This window comes from Pseudophryne corroboree, chromosome 1 (genome assembly GCF_028390025.1).
Source record: "Pseudophryne corroboree isolate aPseCor3 chromosome 1, aPseCor3.hap2, whole genome shotgun sequence".
Lineage (NCBI taxonomy): Eukaryota > Metazoa > Chordata > Amphibia > Anura > Myobatrachidae > Pseudophryne > Pseudophryne corroboree.
Genome location: NC_086444.1, coordinates 705,855,328 through 705,876,222, shown reverse-complemented (window position 1 = coordinate 705,876,222; position 20,895 = coordinate 705,855,328). Strand labels below are relative to the sequence as shown.

At 44.2% G+C, this 20,895-nt stretch overlaps 1 protein-coding gene across 5 annotated transcripts in view; it reads right to left on the bottom strand.

The window, feature by feature from the left end:
* Nucleotides 1-13,068: 13,068 nt before the first annotated feature.
* The window catches only part of CREB3L3 (cAMP responsive element binding protein 3 like 3), a 330,836-nt gene continuing 323,009 nt past the window's right edge, over nucleotides 13,069-20,895 (bottom strand). For all 5 annotated transcript variants that reach the window (XM_063914872.1, XM_063914871.1, XM_063914870.1 and 2 more), the window contains one exon: nucleotides 13,069-17,046. In XM_063914872.1, coding sequence (XP_063770942.1) covers nucleotides 16,694-17,046 — 353 coding nt within the window. In that variant the 3' untranslated portion in view covers nucleotides 13,069-16,693. The remainder of the gene's footprint in view (nucleotides 17,047-20,895) is intronic.

The following is a 20,895-nucleotide window of genomic DNA, read 5'->3' as shown; positions in this document are numbered from 1 at the left end:
AAGTATACTATCTATCCATACCTGTGGTGCATTTCAGTTTTGCACAGTTTGCTGACCACCAGTATATACTATATAGCAGTACGGTACAGAAGGCCACTGCTCTACCTACCTCTGTGTCGTCAAGTATACTATCCATCCATACCTGTGGTGCATTTCAGTTTTGAACAGTTAGCTGACCACCAGTATATACTATATAGCAGTACGGTACAGAAGGCCACTGCTCTACCTACCTCTGTGTCGTCAAGTATACTATCCATCCATACCTGTGGTGCATTTCAGTTTTGCACAGTTTGCTGACCACCAGTATATACTATATAGCAGTACGGTACAGAAGGCCACTGCTCTACCTACCTCTGTGTCGTCAAGTATACTATCCATCCATACATGTGGTGCATTTCAGTTTTGCACAGTTAGCTGACCACCAGTATATACTATATAGCAGTACGGTACAGAAGGCCACTGCTCTACCTACCTCTGTGTCGTCAAGTATACTATCTATCCATACTTGTGGTGCATTTCAGTTTTGCACAGTTTGCTGACCACCAGTATATACTATATAGCAGTACGGTACAGTAGGCCACTGCTCTACCTACCTCTGTGTCGTCAAGTATACTATCCATCCATACCCGTGGTGCATTTCAGTTTTGCACAGTTTGCTGACCACCAGTATATAATATATAGCAGTACGGTACAGTAGTCCACTGCTCTACCTACCTCTGTGTCGTCAAGTATACTATCCATCCATACCTGTGGTGCATTTCAGTTTTGCACAGTTAGCTGACCACCAGTATATACTATATAGCAGTACGGTACAGAAGGCCACTGCTCTACCTACCTCTGTGTCGTTAAGTATACTATCCATCCATACCTGTGGTGCATTTCAGTTGTGCGCAGTATATATAGTAGTAGGCCATTGCTATTGATATATTACTGGCATATAATTCCACACATTAAAAAATGGAGAACAAAAATGTGGAGGGTAAAATAGGGAAAGATCAAGATCCACTTCCACCTCGTGCTGAAGCTGCTGCCACTAGTTATGGCCGAGACGATGAAATGCCATCAACGTCGTCTGCCAAGGCCGATGCCCAATGTCATAGTAGAGAGCATGTAAAATACCAAAAAATAAAGCTCAGTAAAATGACCCAAAAATCTAAATCAAAATCGTCTGAGGAGAAGCGTAAACTTGCCAATGTGCCATTTACGACACGGAGTGGCAAGGAACGGCTGAGGCCCTGGCCTATGTTCAAGGCTGGTGGTTCAGCTTCACCTGAGGATGGAAGCACTCATCCTCCTGCTAGAAAACTTAAAAGAGTTAAGATGGCAAAAGCACAGCAAAGAACTGTGCTTTCTTCTAAATCACAAATCCCCATGGAGAGTCCAATTGTGTCGGTTGCGATGCCTGACCTTCCCAACACTGGACGGGAAGAGGTTGCACCTTCCACCATTGGCACGCCCCCTGCAAGTGCTGGAAGGAGCACCCGCAGTCCAGTTCCTGATAGTCAAATTAAAGATGTCACTGTTGAAGTACACCAGGATGAGGATATGGGTGTTGCTGGCGCTGGGGAGGAAATTAACAAGGAGGATTCTGATGGTGAGGTGGTTTGTTTAAGTCAGGCACCCGGGGAGACACCTGTTGTCCGTGGGACGAATATGGCCATTGACATGCCTGGTCAAAATACAAAAAAAAAATCACCTCTTCGTGTCTGGAATTATTTTAACACAAATGCGGACAACAGGTGTCAAGCCATGTGCTGCCTTTGTCAAGCTGTAATAAGTAGGGATAAGGACGTTAACCACCTAGGAACATCCTCCCTTATACGTCACCTGGACCGCAATCATCAGAAGTCAGTGAGAAGTTCAAAAACTTTGGATGACAGCGGAAGCAGTCCACTGACCACTAAATCCCTTCCTCTTGTAACCAAGCTCCTGCTAACCACACCACCAACTCCCTCAGTGTCAATTTCCTCCTTACACAGGAGGCTGCATCGGAGGAATCCCAGGCAGGAGAGGACTCATCAGACTTGACAGTGACATGGCCTGCAGGACTATTGGCTTAATAGTCCTGCAGGCCATGTCACTGTCAAGTCTGATGAGTCCTCTCCTGCCTGGGATTCCTCCGATGCAGCCTTGAGTCTAACGCCTACTGCTGCTGGCGCTGCTGTTGTTGCTGCTGGGAGTCGATCGTCATCCCAGAGGGGAAGTCGGAAGACCACTTGTACTACTTCCAGTAGGCAATTGACTGTCCAACTGTCCTTTGCGAGGAAGATGAAATATCACAGCAGTCATCCTGCTGCAAAGCGGATAACTCAGGCCTTGGCAGCCTGGATGGTGAGAAACGTGTTTTCAATATCCACCGTTAATTCACAGGGAACTAGAGACTTGATTGAGGTACTGTGTCCCCGGTACCAAATACCATCTAGGTTCCATTTCTCTAGGCAGGCGATACCGAAAATGTACACAGACGTCAGAAAAAGAGTCACCAGTGTCCTAAAAAATACCCAATGTCCACTTAACCACGGACATGTGGACAAGTGGAGCAGGGCAGACTCAGGACTATATGACTGTGACAGCCCACTGGGTAGATGTATTGCCTCCCGCAGCAAGAACAGCAGCGGCGGCACCAGTAGCAGCATCTCGCAAACGCCAACTCGTTCCTAGGCAGGCTACGCTTTGTATCACCACTTTCCATAAGAGGCACACAGCTGACAACCTCTTACGGAAACTGAGGAACATCATCGCAGAATGACTTACCCCAATTGGACTCTCCTGGGGATTTGTGACATCGGACAACACCACCAATATTGTGCGTGCATTACATCTGGGCAAATTTCAGCACGTCCCATGTTTTGCACATACATTGAATTTGGTGGTGCAGAATTATTTAAAAAACGACAGGGGCGTGCAAGAGATGCTGTCGGTGGCCCGAAGAATTGCGGGCCACTTTCAGCATTCAGCCACCGCGTGCTGAAGACTGGAGCACCAGCAAACAGTCCTGAACCTGCCCTGCCATCATCTGAAGCAAGAGGTGGTAACGAGGTGGAATTCAACTCTCTATATGCTTCAGAGGATGGAGGAGCAGCAAAAGGCCATTCAAGCCTATACATCTGCCTACGATATAGGCAAATGAGGGGGAATGCACCTGACTCAAGCGCAGTGGAGAATGATTTCAACGTTGTGCAAGGTTCTGCAACCCTTTGAACTTGCCACACGTGAAGTCAGTTCAGACACTGCCAGCCTGAGTCAGGTCATTCCCCTCATCAGGCTTTTGCAGAAGAATCTGGAGACATTGAAGGAGGAGCTAAAACAGAGCGATTCCGCTAGGCATGTGGGACTTGTGGATGGAGCCCTTAATTCGCTTAACCAGGATTCACGGGTGGTCAATCTGTTGAAATCAGAGCACTACATTTTGGCCACCGTGCTCAATCCTAGATTTAAAACCTACGTTGTATCTCTCTTTCCGGCAGACACAAGTCTGCAGAGGTTCAAAGACCTGCTGGTGAGAAAATTGTCAAGTCAAGCGGAATGTGACCCGTCAACAGCTCCTCCTTCACATTCTCCCGCAACTGGGGGTGCGAGGAAAAGGCTAAGAATTCCGAGCCCACCCGCTGGCGGTGATGCAGGGCAGTCTGGAGCGAGTGCTGACATCTGGTCCGGACTGAAGGACCTGCCAACGATTACTGACATGTCGTCTACTGTCACTGCATATGATTCTGTCACCATTGAAAGAATGGTGGAGGATTATATGAGTGACCGCATCCAAGTAGGCACGTCAGACAGTCCGTACGTATACTGGCAGGAAAAAGAGGCAATTTGGAGGTCCTTGCACAAACTGGCTTTATTTTACCTAAATTGCCCCCCCTCCAGTGTGTACTCCGAAAGAGTGTTTAGTGCAGCCGCTCACCTTGTCAGCAATCGGCGTACGAGGTTACTTCCAGAAAATGTGGAGAAGATGATGTTCATCAAAATGAATTATAATCAATTCCTCTGTGGAGACATTCACCAGCAATTGCCTCCAGAAAGTACACAGGGACCTGAGATGGTGGATTCCAGTGGGGACGAATTAATAATCTGTGAGGATGGGGATGTACACAGTGAAAGGGGTGATGAATCGGACGATGAGGAGGAGGTGGACATCTTGCCTCTGTAGAGCCAGTTTGTGCAAGGAGAGATTGATTGCTTCTTTTTTGGTGGGGGCCCAAACCAACCAGTCATTTCAGTCACAGTCGTGTGGCAGACCCTGTCGCTGAAATGATGGGTTTGTTAAAGTGTGCATGTCCTGTTTATACAACATAGGGGTGGGTGGGAGGGCTCAAGGACAATTCCATCTTGCACCTCTTTTTTCTTTCATTTTTCTTTGCATCATGTGCTGTTTGGGGACTATTTTTTTGAAGTGCCATCCTGCCTGACACTGCAGTGCCACTCCTAGATGGGCCAGGTGTTTGTGTCGGCCACTTGTGTCGCTTAGTTAGCCACCCAGCGACCTTGGTGCACCTCTTTTTTTCTTTGCATCATGTGCTGTTTGGGGACTATTTTTTAAATCTGCCATCCTGTCTGACACTGCAGTGCCACTCCTAGATGGGCCAGGTGTTTGTGTCGGCCACTTGGGTCGCTTAGCTTAGTCACACAGCGACCTCATTGCGCCTCTTTTTTTCTTTGCATCATGTGCTGTTTGGGGACTATTTTTTAAATCTGCCATCCAGTTTGAATAAGTCGTTCTGAAGAGAGTCCGCATCCTCCACCGAATTTATAACCTTACACTGTTTGGTATTGTCTGCAAAAATTGACACTGTGCTCTCTAGACCTTTTTCTAGATCATTTATGAAAATGTTGAACAATAGTGGTCCAAGTACAGACCCCTGTGGGATACCACTGAGTACCTCAGTATATTTAGAAAAAAGTTCCATTTACCACCACTAACTGCTTTCTTTTATCCAACCAATTACTTACCCAAGTACATAATGTGCTCCCTAGCCCAAGTTCTCTTAACTTGTAGATAAGTCTCATTTGAAGGACTGTATTGAAAGCTTTAGCAAAGTCTAAAAAGATTACATCCACCTCTTTACCCCGATATGGTTCGCACTGTTTCATAAAAGCCTATTAAATAGGATTTTGATAACCTACCGGTAAATCCTTTTCTCCTAGTCCGTAGAGGATGCTGGGGACGACATCAAGACCATGGGGGTATAGACGGGATCCGCAGGAGACATGGGCACTCCAAAGACTTTTCATTGGGTGTGAACTGGCTCCTCCCTCTATGCCCCTCCTCCAGACCTCAGTTGTAGGAACTGTGCCCAGGGAGACTGACATTTCGAGGAAAGGAATTACTTAACTTGTGGTGAGATATCTACCAACTCACATCCTCAACCAAGGCGCACACATGGCATTCAACATAACACACGCCAACAGGCATGAACTAACTGAAGCAACATGCTGATACCAAGATAACACAACTTGTGTAACTGTAATAACTAAACTGCAGGTAAAGTACGCACTGGGACAGGCGCCCAGCATCCTTTACGGACTAGGAGAAAAGTATTTACCGGTAGGTTATCAAAATCCTATTTTCTCATACGTCCTAGAGGATGCTGGGGATGACATCAAGACCATGGGGTCTATATCAAAGCTCCACTACGGGCGGGAGAGTGCGGATGACCCTGCAGCACCGATTGACCAAACTTTAGGTCTTCATCGGCCGAGGTGTCAAACTTGTAGAACTTAGCAAATGTGTTTGACCCTGACCAAGTAGCTGCTCGGCAAAGTTGTAATGCCGAGACCCCCCGGGCAGCCACCCAGGATGAGCCCACCTTCCTAGTGGAGTGGGCCTTTACCGACGTCGGTAACGGCAATCCAGCCGTAGTATGAGCTTGCTGAATCGTATTTCTAATCCAACATGCAATAGTCTGCTTGGTAGCAGGACAGCCAATCTTGTTGTGATCATACAGGACAAACAGAGCCTCTGTTTTCCGTATACGAGCTGTTCTAGCAACATAGATTTTCAAAGCTCTAACCACATCTAGAGACTTTGAATCAGTGAATGTGTCAGTAAGTACTGGCACCACAATAGGTTGGTTTATGTGAAAAGAAGAAACCACCTTTGGAAGAAAATGTTGGCGAGTTCGCAACTCTGCCCTATCTTCATGGAAAATTAGGTAAGGGCTCTTGTGAGACAAGGCCCCCAATTTCCGACACCCGCCTTGTGGATGCCAATGCCAAAAGCATCACCACTTTCCAAGTGAGAAACTTCAACTCTATCTTTTGTAGAGGCTCAAACCAATCCGATTGAAGGAACTGCAATACCACGTTAAGGTCCCATGGTGCCACTGCAGGCACGAATGGAGGCTGGATGTGCAGAACCCCTTTCACGAAGGTCTGAACCTCTGGAAGAGAGGCCAATTGTTTTTGAAAGAACACTGACAAGGCCGAAATCTGGACCTTGATTGATCCCAATCGTAGGCCCGTCTCCACACCATCCTGCAAAAAATGGAGAAAACGTCCTAAGTGAAACTCTTCCATTGGAGCTTTCTTGGATTCACACCAAGACACATATTTTCTCCAAATACGGTGGTAATGTTTTGACGTTACTCCCTTTCTGGCCTGAATAAGGGTGGGGATTACCTCCTTAGGAATACCCTTCCTGGCTAGGATACGGCGCTCAACAGCCATGCCATCAAACATAGCCGCGGTAAGTCTTGGTACACACAGGGCCCCTGTTGCAGCAGGTCCTCCCGAGGAGGAAGAGGCTGAGGATCTCCTATGAGTAACTGCTGAAGATCTGGGTACCAAGCCCTTCTTGGCCAGTCTGGGGCAACGAAGATTGCTCGAACCCTTGTCTTTCTTATGATCCTGAGTACTTTTGGGATCAGCGGAAGTGGAGGGAAAACATACACTGACGGAAACACCCACTGGGTCACCAGTGCATCCACTGCTACTGCTTGAGGGTCTCTCGACTTGGAACAGTATCTCTGAAGCTTCTTGTTGAGACGAGAGGCCATCATGTCTATTTGAGGAACTCCCCAAAGACTTGTCACCTCTGCGAAAAGACTTCTTGGTGGAGGCCCCACTCTCCTGGATGGAGATCGTGTCTGCTGAGGAAGTCTGCTTCCCAGTTGTCTACTCCCGGAATGAATATTGCCGACAGAGCTTGTAGATGTTTTTCTGCCCAGCGGAGGATTTTTGTCGCCTCTGCCATTGCCGTTCTGCTTTTCGTACCGCCCTGCCTGTTTATGTATGCGACTGCTGTTACATTGTCCGCCTGGATCTGCACGGGATGGTCTTGAAGAAGATATACCGCTTGTTGAAGGCCATTGTAAATGGCTCTTAGCTCCAGAACGTTTACGTGAAGGCAGGCTTCCTGTTGTGACCAACGTCCCTGGAAGTTTTCTCCTTGAGAGACTGCTCCCCAGCCTCGGAGACTTGCATCCGTGGTTACTAGGACCCAGTCCTGAATCCCGAACCTGCATCCCTCTAGCAGGTGAGAGCTGTGCAACCACCACAGGAGTGAAATCCTGGTTTTTGACTACAGGATTATCTTTCTGTGCATGTGTAGGTGTGACCCCGACCACTTGTTCAACAGGTCCCACTGGAATACTCTGGCATGGAACCTGCCAAACTGTATGGCCTCGTAGGCAGCCACCATCTTCCCCAACAACCGAATGCACTGATGGATCGACACACTTGATGGTTTCAATATCTGTTTTACCATTTTCTGGATTTCCAGAGCCTTTTCCAGCAGAAGAAATACTCCTTGAACTTCTGTGTCCAGAGTCATCCCTAGGAAAGACAACCTTGTCGTCGGTTCCAACTGTGACTTTGGGTAATTTATGATCCACCCGTGTTGTTGGAGTATTGACAGGGAGAGGGATATGTTTTGTAATAACTGCTCCCTGGATCTCGCCTTTATAAGGAGGTCGTCTAGATAATGGATTATATTGACTCCTTTTCTGACGAAGGAGGACCATCATCTCCGCCATCACCTTGGGGAATACCCTTGGCGCCGTGGAGAGACCGAAAGGTAACGTCTGGAATTGTTAATGGCAATCCTGGATCGCGAATCTCAGATAAGCCTGGTGAGGAGGATAAATGGGAACATGCAGGTAAGCATCCTTTATGTCCACCCGAAGTGATTCCATCTTGAACCTTTTCAGGAAGAAATTCAGATCTTTTAGATTTAGGATCGGTCTGACCGAGCCATTCGGCTTCGGAACAACAAAGAGGCTTGAATAAAAACCCCGCCCTTGTTGTGACAACGGTACCGGGACTATAACCTGGTCTTGTGGATTGCCGCTGTTACTGCTTCTCTCTCTGGCGGAGAAGCTGGCAAGGTTGATTTGAAAAATCGGCATGGGGTAACATCTTGAAACTCTAGTTTGTATCCCCAGGATACTATTTGCAACACTCAGGGATCCAGGCCAGACAGAATCCAATCCTGGCTGAAGAGTTTGAGACGTGCCCCCACCTGAGCGGCCTCCCGCAAGGGAGTTCCAGCGTCATGCTGGGGATTTGACAGAATTAGGGGTAGACTTCTGCTCTTGGGAACCTGGAGCCGGTGTGGGCTTCTTTCCCCTTTCCCTACCTGCAAAGAAGGGGGAACCTCTCGCCTTTTTGTATTTATTGGGCAGAAAAGGACTGCATTTGCGGGTGATAGGTCTTTTTTGCCGGTGCAGGCGCAGAGGGCAAAAATGTTGACTTACCTGCGGTAGCCGCCGAGACTAACGCATCCAGGCCATCGCCAAATAAGGCCTCACCTTTATATGGGAGAGCTTCCATGTTTCTTTTGGAATCTGCATCCGCGTTCCACTGGCGAATCCATAATGCCCGCCTAGCCGATACTGCCATGGTAGCGGCTTGTGAACTCAAGAGTCCAATATCCTTCATTGCTTCCAGCATGTAGGCGGCAGCGTCCTTGATATTCCCTAACTTAAGGAGTATCTCATCTTTATCAATCGTGTCAATTTCTGATGACACGCTTTCTGACCATTTTTCAATAGCGCGACTCATCCATGCGCAGGCAATAGTGGGCCTGAGCAGTGTACCATTGGTAACATAAATGGATTTCAATGTCGTTTCCATTTTGCGGTCTGCCGGCTCTTTAAGAGAAGCCAAGCCAGGAGCAGGGAGAATTACCTTCTTTGTCAACCTGGAAAGTGCACTGTCTAACACAGGGGGCGACTCCCATTTTTTCCTGTCTTCAACCGGGAAAGGATAAGCTGTGTGAATCCTTTTGGGAATACGACATTTTTTTATCAGGAGTCACCCACATCCCTTCAAACAGAGCATTTAGTTTGTGTGAAGGAGGGAATGTGACTTTGGAGATCTCTTCCTTACATAAATAAGCTTTCTCCTGAGGTAAAGGAGTGCTTTCTGTAACCTCCAACACGTCCCTTATAGCCACAATCATATATTGTATACTTTTTGCCAATTTATGATCTATCTCTCTGGATTCACTATTGTCGACACAAGAATCAGAATCCGTGTTGGTGTCAGTGTTTACAACATTTGCAAATGGTCTCTTATGTGACCCAGAGGGGCCGCCCGCATAAGGAATAACAGCATCCTGAAAAATCACATCTTCCACAGATTTTCTCCAGCATTCAGCCTTAGATTCAGACTTATCTAATCTACGGTTAATCAGATGCATACTGTCACGTAGCTCTTTCACCCATGCAGGCTCTTGGTGTGCCGGTAGCACCACCACATTACAACTCTGTGTCCCTAAAATGGCTTCCTCCGGGGAGGAACTCCCTGCCTCAGACATGCCTCACACGTGTACACCACACTCACAGACACACTGGGACTTATTTTGGGGACAGACCTACAGTAAAATCTGTCAGAGGGACACAGGATAGGAGCAGCCAGTTCACAAACCCAGCGCCAGTATTGCCTGTGAACACAGTATGTCCACAGCCCAAAAGCGCTTTTAAATAGTAATATACACTATCAAAGGCACCACAATCGCTTTGTGCCCCCCCTTTATAGCACCCTGTACTTGTCAGAAGTGGAGGGGAGGACCAGCATGTTCTCTGCAGCCTGAGGAGAGAGAGAGAAAATGGTGCTGAGTAGTGTGCTGGCTGCCTGAGGAAGAAGCTCCGCCCCTCAGTTTCCATGACAATATTTATACTGGTGGGGGTAGGGCTGTGCCAGCGGCATCTTATGCCCCCTTTTAGCCAGTTTGAGGTATTTTTCTTGCTGCCCAGGGCGCCCCCCCCGCGCCCTGCAGTGCCTGTGTGTGTGGGCAGCAATGGCGCGCTGCGCTCCCGCCAGCCGCGCCGCACCTCAGCCGTCACTTACTTGATTGAAGATCATTCTTCTCATACTCACCTGTCTTCTGACTTTTGGCTCTGTAAGGGGGGTAACGGCGTGTTGTGGGAGTGAGCATCTAGACATGGCTAGCGTTCAGTTCCCTTCAGGAGCTAATGGTGTCCTGTCAGCCAGAAACAGAGCCATGAAACTCTGAGGAAGTTGGTTCTGCTTCTGCCCCCTCAGTCCCACGAAGCAGTCTGATGCCAGCAGATCTCCCTGAAAATAAAAAACCTAACATAAGTATTTTCAGAGAAACTCAGTAGAGCTCCTCAGAGTGCATCCAGTCGACCTGGGCACATTTCTAAAACTGATGTCTGGAGGAGGGGCATAGAGGGAGGAGCCAGTTCACACCCAATGAAAAGTCTTTGGAGTGCCCATGTCTCCTGCGGATCCCGTCTATACCCCATGGTCTTGATGTCATCCCCAGCATCCTCTAGGACGTATGAGAAAGTTAGTTTGACATGACCTATCCTTCACAAATCCATGTTGGTTCCTATTAATGACCTTATTGGTTTCAAGAAACTACTGTATTCTATCCCTTAAAATACCTTCCAGTGCTTTCCACACTATAGATGTAAGACTTACTGGACTGTAATTACCTGGTTCAGATTTACTTCCCTTTTTAAATATTGGCACTACTTCCGCTATACACCAGTCTTTGGTAACCATGCCTGATGTAAGCGAGTAAATGAAAATCAAATATAGGGGTCTTGCTAATTCGGTGTGAAGCTCCATTAGAACCCTTGGGTGAATTCCATCGGGACCAGGCGACTTTTATAATCTTAATTTTTTTTAATCGGTCACAGACTACTTCCTCACTTAAATAAGCACTTAGCAGTGGGGCATTCCCATTGCTGAGGTTATACGTCAATCCCGCCATCTGGTCCTCTCTTGTGAATACTGACGAGAAAAACTAATTTAATCTTTTCACTATGTCATTGTCGTCATTGATTAGGACAACCAAACTGGCCTTTTAAAGGTCCGATACTCTCTTTCTTTAATCTTTTGTGTTGACGTATTTAAAAAAAAAACTTTTTGGGGTTTGATTTACTTTCCATTGCTATTAGCTTTTTTGTTTCTATTTTAGACGCTCTAATTTATTTTTTGCAGATTTTGTTACATTCCTTATAGTACTGGAATGACTCCGCCTTCCCAGTCCGATTTATACTTTTTGAATCCTCGCCTCTTTTTGGCCATTAGTTCCTTAATCTTTTTGTTAAGCCATATTGGTTTGGAATTATTACTCTATTATTTGCTGCCCATGTGAATGAATTTACGAGTATAACTAGTGAGCAAAGTTTTTAGTACCTCCCATTTCTCTGTGGTATTCTTGGCTTGAAACTAAATTTCCCAGTCAGTGTCCCTTAAAGCTTCCCTCATCATGGCTAAGTTGGCTTTGCTAAAGTTTAGAGTCTTAGTCGAACCTATATAGGGCTGTTTGTGAAAACTGATATTGAATGTGACCATATTGTGGTCGCTGTTTCCCATGTGCTTCCCTACTATAAGTTGCTCCCCTACTATAACTGGTCTGATGAATCCCCCATTCCCTCCTCATAGGGCCTGATTGTACTCAATTGCAGCCTTCCTTTGGGAATGAAATGTGGCCCTTAAAATTTTATAGAAGTGGCCTGACATAGGCAGCACAAGAGGTATAACATACCATGTAGCAATGGCAGCATCACTGGATGGCAGAGTTGCTGTACTGCAGAGATGGAATAACAGAATGAATGGGCACAATGCAGTGTACTGAGTGCCCACTGGGGCCACATGACAACACACAAAACAGTCAGCCTAGCTGGGATTTTCCTGGTGAGCCCTATGGCCGATCCGCCCTTGAGCACATTTATGTACTGTAGATATCCAGGGCTAAGACATGGAGCCTTTAAGAGGCATGACTTGCATGGGACAAGCAGGGTGATGAAGTGCACAGACAGCCTATGGGCTATTTCACATGCTGCGGTTTTTGCCGGATGGGAAAATTCCTGGATGGCTTTTTGCCGTGCCGGTATTCTAATGAATAATGTAAGGTATAGGGTCCTTTCACACAGCACGGCCCGGGCCCGGCTGCTGGATTGCAGTCTGAAATATCCACTGAAAAGTCTGGCTGCCATGCCGTCCTTGTAGGCAGTAAGCTGAGTGTGTGAATGGTAGCTTTCGCACACAACGTTTAGTTTTTTTGCAGCAGCTCGTTCTGCTGCACATGCACAAAGCATTAAACACGGCTCAAACCTGTTGTGTGTGAAAGACACTGCCGTATGGCAAAAAGCAGGACAAAGTTTGTCCGACTTTTTACCACCTGGTGAAAACTGGAGTGTGTGAAACAGGCGTATTGGTATTGGTGTTAAATAGGAAACAATAAGTCCAGACCCTCCAACATGACCCGCCCCACTAGGTACAAAATGCTCTGTTTCTGGACTTTCCTCTTAATTTATGATTTCCATCACCTGTGTTGAACTAGTTGAATGACAGAAAAGCTGTTTCTTCACAGGTGATGGCAATAATAAATTAAGAGGGAAGTCCAGAAACAGAGCATTTTGTACCTAGTGGGGCGGGTCATGTTGGAGGGTATGTAAGTCTCCTCTATACTCAGGGGAAGTATCTGAGCTGTCTTTGACCAGACACTATAGCAGTTACTTGAGGGAATGATCATTTGTGGGTTTGAGTTTTGTGATGCGATTGTGTGGAGGTGAAAGTGTCCTATCCATGGCAGGTCTAATGACCATAAAAGTAAACTAACCTGCCTGTGCAACATTACAATATAGTTAGAAAGTTTAAAATGCAATTTTAATGTTACTGTGTAAGTTGACATGAGCATAATGGGCATTTTCCTGTGTCCCCAGCTAGAAGCAAACATTGTTAAAACTGTGATTTTCTATAACTTCCTTTAACAGTCATGGGAGTATATATAGTAAGGTGTGAAGTATTTTGGGCTTTTTTTTTAAGTGGAGTTGTTGCCGATAGCAACCAATCAGATCCCACTTAACATTTATCTAGCTCCTGCATTCCCAACCACGGTCCTCAAGGCACACCAACAGTGCAGGTTTTAGTGATATCCAGGCTGCAGCACAGATGGTTAAATCAAAATAGCTGAGCTACTAATTAAGTCACCTGTGCTGAAGCCTGGATATCACTAAAACCTGCACTGTTAGTGTGCCTTGAGGAACGTGGTTGGGAATGCCTGATCTAGCTGCTTCAGAAGATAATAGCTAGAATCTGGTTGCTATGGGCAACATCTCCACTTCCAAAAAAAAGTACACATTCGTAAATATATGCCATAGAATTTTATTTCTATGTATAGCTCAATGTCGACGGTGTCAATTTATATATTTCTGAATGTTGTCAGAAAATATCTTTATTTACAAATAAAAAATGTATAGGACATAGTAAAAGGAGAAAAAAAAAATAACATTTGCAAGATATAATTAGCAAATGTAAAGGGTTACATATGACTTGTCACACACACCTGCTCCCACAAATTCTCTCTGATTCTGTGCTAAATGAATAATACATCACATTCAAATCCAGCCTGTGTACTGAAATGACTGGAGTATTATAATAATGTAATAGATAGTATGGCCACTCATCATCAGGTAGTAGTATCATAAATTACATCCTATTAGATAATTCCAGTAATGTAGGTGTTAAATCAGGTTTTTATAACTTATAATAAATGCCGGAAAATACGTCTGGTACAGGAGATTTATGCGGAAGCAAATTTTCTGTTACTTTATGCAATTCCTTCTCCGAAATGTCCCTACATAAAATATCCCGTTGCGGTGTCAGTTTGGGCAATTGAGCAGCCCAAAAAGCATCCATTCTTGAAACTTCCTCCCTCAGGAATAATAGACTGGTATAAAGTAATATAATAAATGTGAAAATGGGAAAATATATAGTGGCAGCATAAATTCTTTCTAGAAAGGGATCCTTAATAGCAGTTACTGCAGAAAGGAGCATTTCTTCCAGGGCCTAGACATAAGTGTGAGTAACTTCCCTGACTATTTCCCCCATTTGTAATACATTTGTTTAGTGTAGTCAAGAAGAGTTCTAGCCTGCAGAGTTATAAATTATTCAAGAAGTTGTTTATTCTGAAGATAAGTCTAGATTAGTACTAGAGTGATCGGCTTGATCTCACCTAAATCCTGAAACTGCAGCCTTGTAGTGCTTCATATTGTTTTGTTGATTCCTGTTTAAGCTTAGAGATATACTGTATAACATGACCTCACATGGCTGCCTTTGACGGCCTCCAGAATAGAACGGTATCATCCCAATGTGTCAATTTATTATCTAAATAATTAGCCCAAGATACGATTAAAAACCTTTGAAAATCGTCAGACTTGAGTGCCAAATACGGTCAGTTGGGGTTAATCAATTACTATTTTAGTGTCCCGATTAAGAGACCCACCCATAAAGGATAATGTCTGAAATCAGTTTAAAGCATTAAGGCGGTGCACACGGAGAGATCCGTGCTTAAAATCTAAGCAATCTTGCTAGATTGCTTAGATTTTAAGCACGGATCTGCCGTGTGTATGCCCTCCAGCGATAGCGATGCGCGGCCCCGCGCATCGCTATCGCCGATGCTAGATTGAGCTGCATGCAGGCTCAATCTAGCGGGTCGCTCACTTCACCGTTGTGTGAAGTGAGCGGCCCCCTGTCGGCTTTCCCCCTCGCTCAGCACATCGCGCTGTGCTGAGCGGGGTGAGAGATGTGTGCTGAGCGGTCTGTGTTAAGATCGCTCAGCACACATCTCTCCCGTGAGTACCCCCCTTTAGAATCTTGGTTTTAGTTTAGCTACGCTTTGCTTTAAATCAATGTATAATTCCATTGTTACTGTATCTGTCTATGGGGGTGATTTCGAGTTGTTCGCTCGCTAGCTGCTTTTAGCAGCATTGCACACGCTAGGACGCCATCCTCTGGGAGTGTATCTTCACTTGGCAGAATTGCGAACGAAAGATTAGCAGAATTGCGAATAGAAATTTCTTAGCAGTTTCTGAGTAGCTCGAGACTTACACATAGCGATCAGTCCAGTCAGTTTTGTTCCTGGTTTGACGTCACACACACGCCCAGCGTTCGGCCAGCCACTCCCCCGTTTCTCCAGACACTCCAGCGTTTTTCCCTGACACACCTGCGTTTTTCCGCACACACCCAGAAAATGGCCAGTTTCCGCCCAGAAACACCCACTTCCTGTCAATCACACTACGATCACTTCAACGATGAAAAATCTTCGTTCGGGCGTGAGTAAATCTACTAAGTTTTGTGTTAAAATACTAACCGCATGCGCACTGCGAACCATGCGCATTTTTGCCTTAATCGCTCCGTTGCGAAAATCAGCAACGAGCGAACAACTCGGAATCACCCCCTATGTGCGTAGCAATTGATTTACCGAAGGACACAATACCGACGGTCATAATCCCATCATTCTTATGTCGATGTGTTAAAAATGCCGACAGTCAGAATACCGTCATTTGAAATGCCGACATGTCAAAATGCCGACATGTGGTTTTCAGGAATTCATAATCCCAACAGCCATTGATTTACAAAATACAGACACGGTCACAATAGACATTCATTATGCCGACATGTTAAAAATGCTGACATAGAATACCGACATTTGAAATGCAGACATGACACAATGCTGACATGTTTTTAAGTAATTCATACTCCCGACAACCATTGACCTACAATCAAAATACCGACATTCATTATACCAACAGTCAGAATACCGACAATTGAAATGCCGACATGCGGTTTTAAAGAATTTCTGCCCAAAAACAGACTTGTTCATACTTTACCATCTCAGTGGACCTGGAGGGGGAATATAATAGCGTGCTAAGCGCAGCGAGGCACCGTGCCCGAAGCATGGCGAGTGGACGCGGTGCACTTAGATGGTGTCCATGTCGACCTATGTCAACATTGACACAAAAAACATTAAAACTCATGTTGGTATTTTGACATGTCAGCATTTCATATGTTTGTATTCTGACTGTCGGCATTTTGAACATGTCGGTATAATGAATGTCGGTATTTTGACTGTAGGTCAATAACTGTCGGGATTATGACAGTCGGTATTGTGTCCATCAGTAAATCATACTGAACCCATCTATTTACAATAAGTAACTAACTCTAGCTTTTCATGGATGTATTGTCATTTCTTCATCTTAAGTTTTGTTTATTGGGCTACATTTCCTTGCAAGAGCATTCCCTTTTGGATATAAAAACATCCTTCAATTTACAAAAACAAATTATGAAATGTATGCTCTCGCTGTTCTTCCAAATATGGACTAGCTGGTTCTTTTGACTACACGAGTTGTAAACCTTGATCATATGTCTGGTTAAATGCTCTGATTATGTGGTCTTACATTCACACACCCTCTCATTTATATTTTCTGTGTATTTACAGCTCTCCCTCTTGTTTCAAGGGCTCTTTCCAAAACACCTGTGTTATCACCTGTTGTGTCGCAGAATCATCCTTCGTGCCACCACTCACTATTTCTATGTTACTGCTCTCTTTATCTAAAACAGTCTTTGTATTTGTCAGCCTTGTCTGATTCTTCAGTTTGACTGTATCTTCTTCCATAAACTGTCGTGTATGGTTAGACCAAACTGCATCCAGATATTTTCTTAGTGACTTCAGTTCTTTGTTTTGTGCCTGGTTTCCTGGACCCGCCCAGTGTGTGGCGTCTCTGCTCTCACTCGGTAAATTAAATATCCTGGAGGAGGCAGCGTTATGCAAGGATCTGGAGAAGACTGTGAAAAATAGTAAACATAAGCTGGATCAGAGAACATTTTTTAAAGGACTCCAGCATCTATAGAATTAAGAGTTTTGATAGAATCTTATAAACTGTTACTATGTTTCATGTTTGCTACTGTATAGTACCAAACACTTCTGAGTAGGCAGTGCACCCTAGACATTTGTACACACTAATAGTCAACCAAATTTTCCCAAGTTCCAAATCATTAATCAAGATCAATTCTATCTAAAAAATAACCAACCATGTAAATATTTGTCTAAGACCAAGCTCTTAAAGGGTAACTCCACCAAAAAATATTGCCTTATGAAAAATCATATTATTGGAATAATGCCTAAATACTTGACCTAAGACTTTTGTGTGAAATCACCTGTTCAAATCTCAGAAACACAATGTTGTGTAAATTAAATACTGGTTTATGAAAAACTGACCTTGCTTAGGGAATACATACATTTTGTCAACAGTGAATATGTCGACTTTGTAATATATTGTTGGGAGATTGCCAACGGCGTAATGCAGGCATGGTTATAATGTTAGAGTAATGCATGTTTAAAATTATAATTCTGACACTGTTCACTATCGACACATTGACTGCTTCTCCTATTTAGCATCTTCTGTAATTATGGGAATGATCACTTGGAATAGTTCTTGGCTCTTTAGCGTATTAACATGCTATTTTTATAGACTGTTATTTTATATTTGCATTAATTAAATTACACTCCTTCAGCTGTGAGTATTTATGGGAGCTTATTTCCTGTGCACTCATATAATTACGAAAGGACAAGGGGGGGCGGGGTCATTCAGACTGGATCGCAGCAGCGATCACAGTCTGAAGCCCTTTGGGGAGTGCACACGTGCACCCCGTGAAGCCTGATTGACAGGAAGAGGTAGTCGCAGGACAGGATGGGGCGTTAGAACACCAGTGGTAGGGTGCGGTCTGGACAAGGCAGGCATTTCCGGACCATTGCGGGGACGCGCCGCGGCTGCTGCGTGACATCACATGCAGCCGCTGTGACCCAGGACGGGAGCTACTTTTCGGGTGCAAAAGCATTGCCGCCGTGCAATGCTTTTGCACCTGTGTGTGTGTGTGTGTGTGTGTGAGGGGGGGGGAGGGGGGTTAAGGGCCAGAAATGCAGGGCGGACTAGCCATGTGCTGGGGTGCTGGGCATCCCCCCACATGTCTGAGTAACTGATCATAGATATGCTAATTTTAGAACATCAACGATCAGATCTGAATGACCCCCAAACTACAAATCAAATTGCAATTTATTAAGCAAAGAAACACATGGTTCTGATAGGCTAGATCAAACTGCTGTCTGAAGTATATTGCCTGGAAGAACTGAAAAAATATTTTAATATAGTTTTTAAAAATAACTCCGACTGAGCAGAAGAATAGACTACTCTTGATTGGCTGCTAGGTATAAAGTAGCCAGGCAACCCGGAGCTTCATTCATTTTGCACCAGATACTTCTCTTGAGTGGTTTGTTTGTTCAATTTGAATATTTTTTCCCCCCCTATGGATTACCTTCTTATTTCATTTCATTCCATCAGACCTAGAGGGATATCGAATTAGCAGTGATAATGCGATCCGCTATCACAGCAAAATTTATTGCACCGATCTCTCAAAAATCAGCTTATCGCAGCCTGCGCATTTCCATTTTTTACATCTATCCTATTCCAAAATAGCAATAACAGGATTTGCACGGGATTTGATAATTCTAGCCGGAAAGATCAGTGAGCAAATGGGTAAATCTGCCTATACCCCCCAAAGAGCCAAACTAATATAGGAAAACATAGAAGTCTATTAGTGACCAAAATATAACTATTTGGTGTAATTAAATCAGTTTTTTTTCCCAGCAAAATAAGTGCTCTCATTCAATTTGGGGTGCATACAAATGGGTATAAGTAATTTTAGGGGACTTAAAAAATCCCCAAACTGATTATTCCCACCTGCAAGTCTAAAAACACTTGTCCCACTCATAAAGCACCCCAATATACTTGTCCCATACCTTTTACCCCAATTTCCATCACTTTGCATTTTTTTACCCTAAAAATGACATGTCATAATTGACCAATTAAAAATAATGAAATACCTTTAAGTACCTAATTAGTAATTCAGATAAACCCCTTGGAGACTTATCAACGATAATTGTTCGAAGCTAATTGGCTACAGAATTATCGCAAATGTGATAATTTATCGCAAAACCAGGTTATCGTGGCTAATTGGATACCCCCCAAGAATTAATGAAGATGGTAGGTATTTATTTTGGTTACAGCTTTTATTTTATCTTGCTGCAAAAATTTTATTTCTTACAGAGACATAACTATTTAATTTTATTTTGGAACATCATTTTTATTTCTTTTTCAACTCTGTCATTTATTGTGGAGCCTCTGCAGTCATAGGCATGTGCTGATGTTCTTATTGGTTGGCATGCGGTTTCAGTCAGGGTTGGACTGTCCCACAGGGGTACAGAGGAAACCCCTGGTGAGCCCCACTGCCTGGGGCCCTCCTCCTCCTCTAGGGTTCAGGTTCCAGATTGTGCAACTGAATTACACCTTATACATATGTTACCTTATACTGCACAGGACTATGGTGTGTTCTCTACAGTGCATTACTGTTAATAACCTGGTACATTATCATGCTTGCACTAGCAGTACTCTATTTACTATATATATTTATCAAAGGGCATAAACCATGCACTCTCTAATGGTTCGTCAAGCCTCTGTGGCAGCTAACCACTTCCCCTCTGGAGACTGGCCACACCCCTATACATGGGCCCTTACTGCTACATTCCCCCAGTGGGCCCTTCATGCCCCAGTCCGACTCCGGTTACAGTCTATGTTGAACCATCATTGGCTCACAGTAATAGCCATCTTCCAAGCAGAATTCTCTATGAAATACAAACCAAGCAGGCATTCTCCCTGTGTTTTCTGAAGTGTCCAAAAAAAACCAAACCTATTATCTGGAGTGCCGCAGGATGATACAGATTCCCTGTTTTCTGTGATGTGATAGGTACGAGAGGTTTTTTTTTTTAAAATAAAATATTTCAATTTATGAAAATACATGATACTTACAACTGTAAACAGTTATTAACATGGGCAAAGTGTGTGCATTGATTCATTATTTATTATGTACATATTGTAAAAAAAAATATGTTTTAATAGGAGCCCAGACCAACAAGCAGGAATGAGAGTTGGGACAGAAGACAAGGTAGCAAAAATAAAATGTATCCTTTCCTGTTATCATATCTATATCTGTCCTTATCTGTTTTCGTTTATTGCCTGCATTATATTGGCAACAATTTGGAAACCAATGCGAAAAATGAATATAAGGAATACTCAATAATATTAATAATTATATATATATATATATATATATATATACACACATACACACACTGTATCTGTCACGAATACCTCCTGCTGACCATTCAATCACGATCTATACTCTCTAGTATGGGCACCCCATATTCATCAAGCTCAAAAAATAAATTTTCAGAGCTCGACTGTGGTAAACTTCTCTGTCTTCAGATATCTTTGGTTCCCGCACCCCCTACTTCTTTCCTATGGGAAGGAAGTCCGAGGCTGTGAGGGAGACCAGATCAGATAACCTCAGATAACCTTGTGTGAACCCAAGTTTATGTATGCACAATAGCATTAAGTTTTACTGCTACTAAACTAGCGATGAAAAAAAATCACAGGGACAGTTTATCTTTGAATCAGCACCAGAGCAATGTTGAATTGCGCTGTGATTTTGTATCCACCGCTGCTACTGAAATTAGATACTCCACCCAGCCCCTGATAATTATCATGATGAATAGGCTCTTTATGTATGTCATCTTTTTGC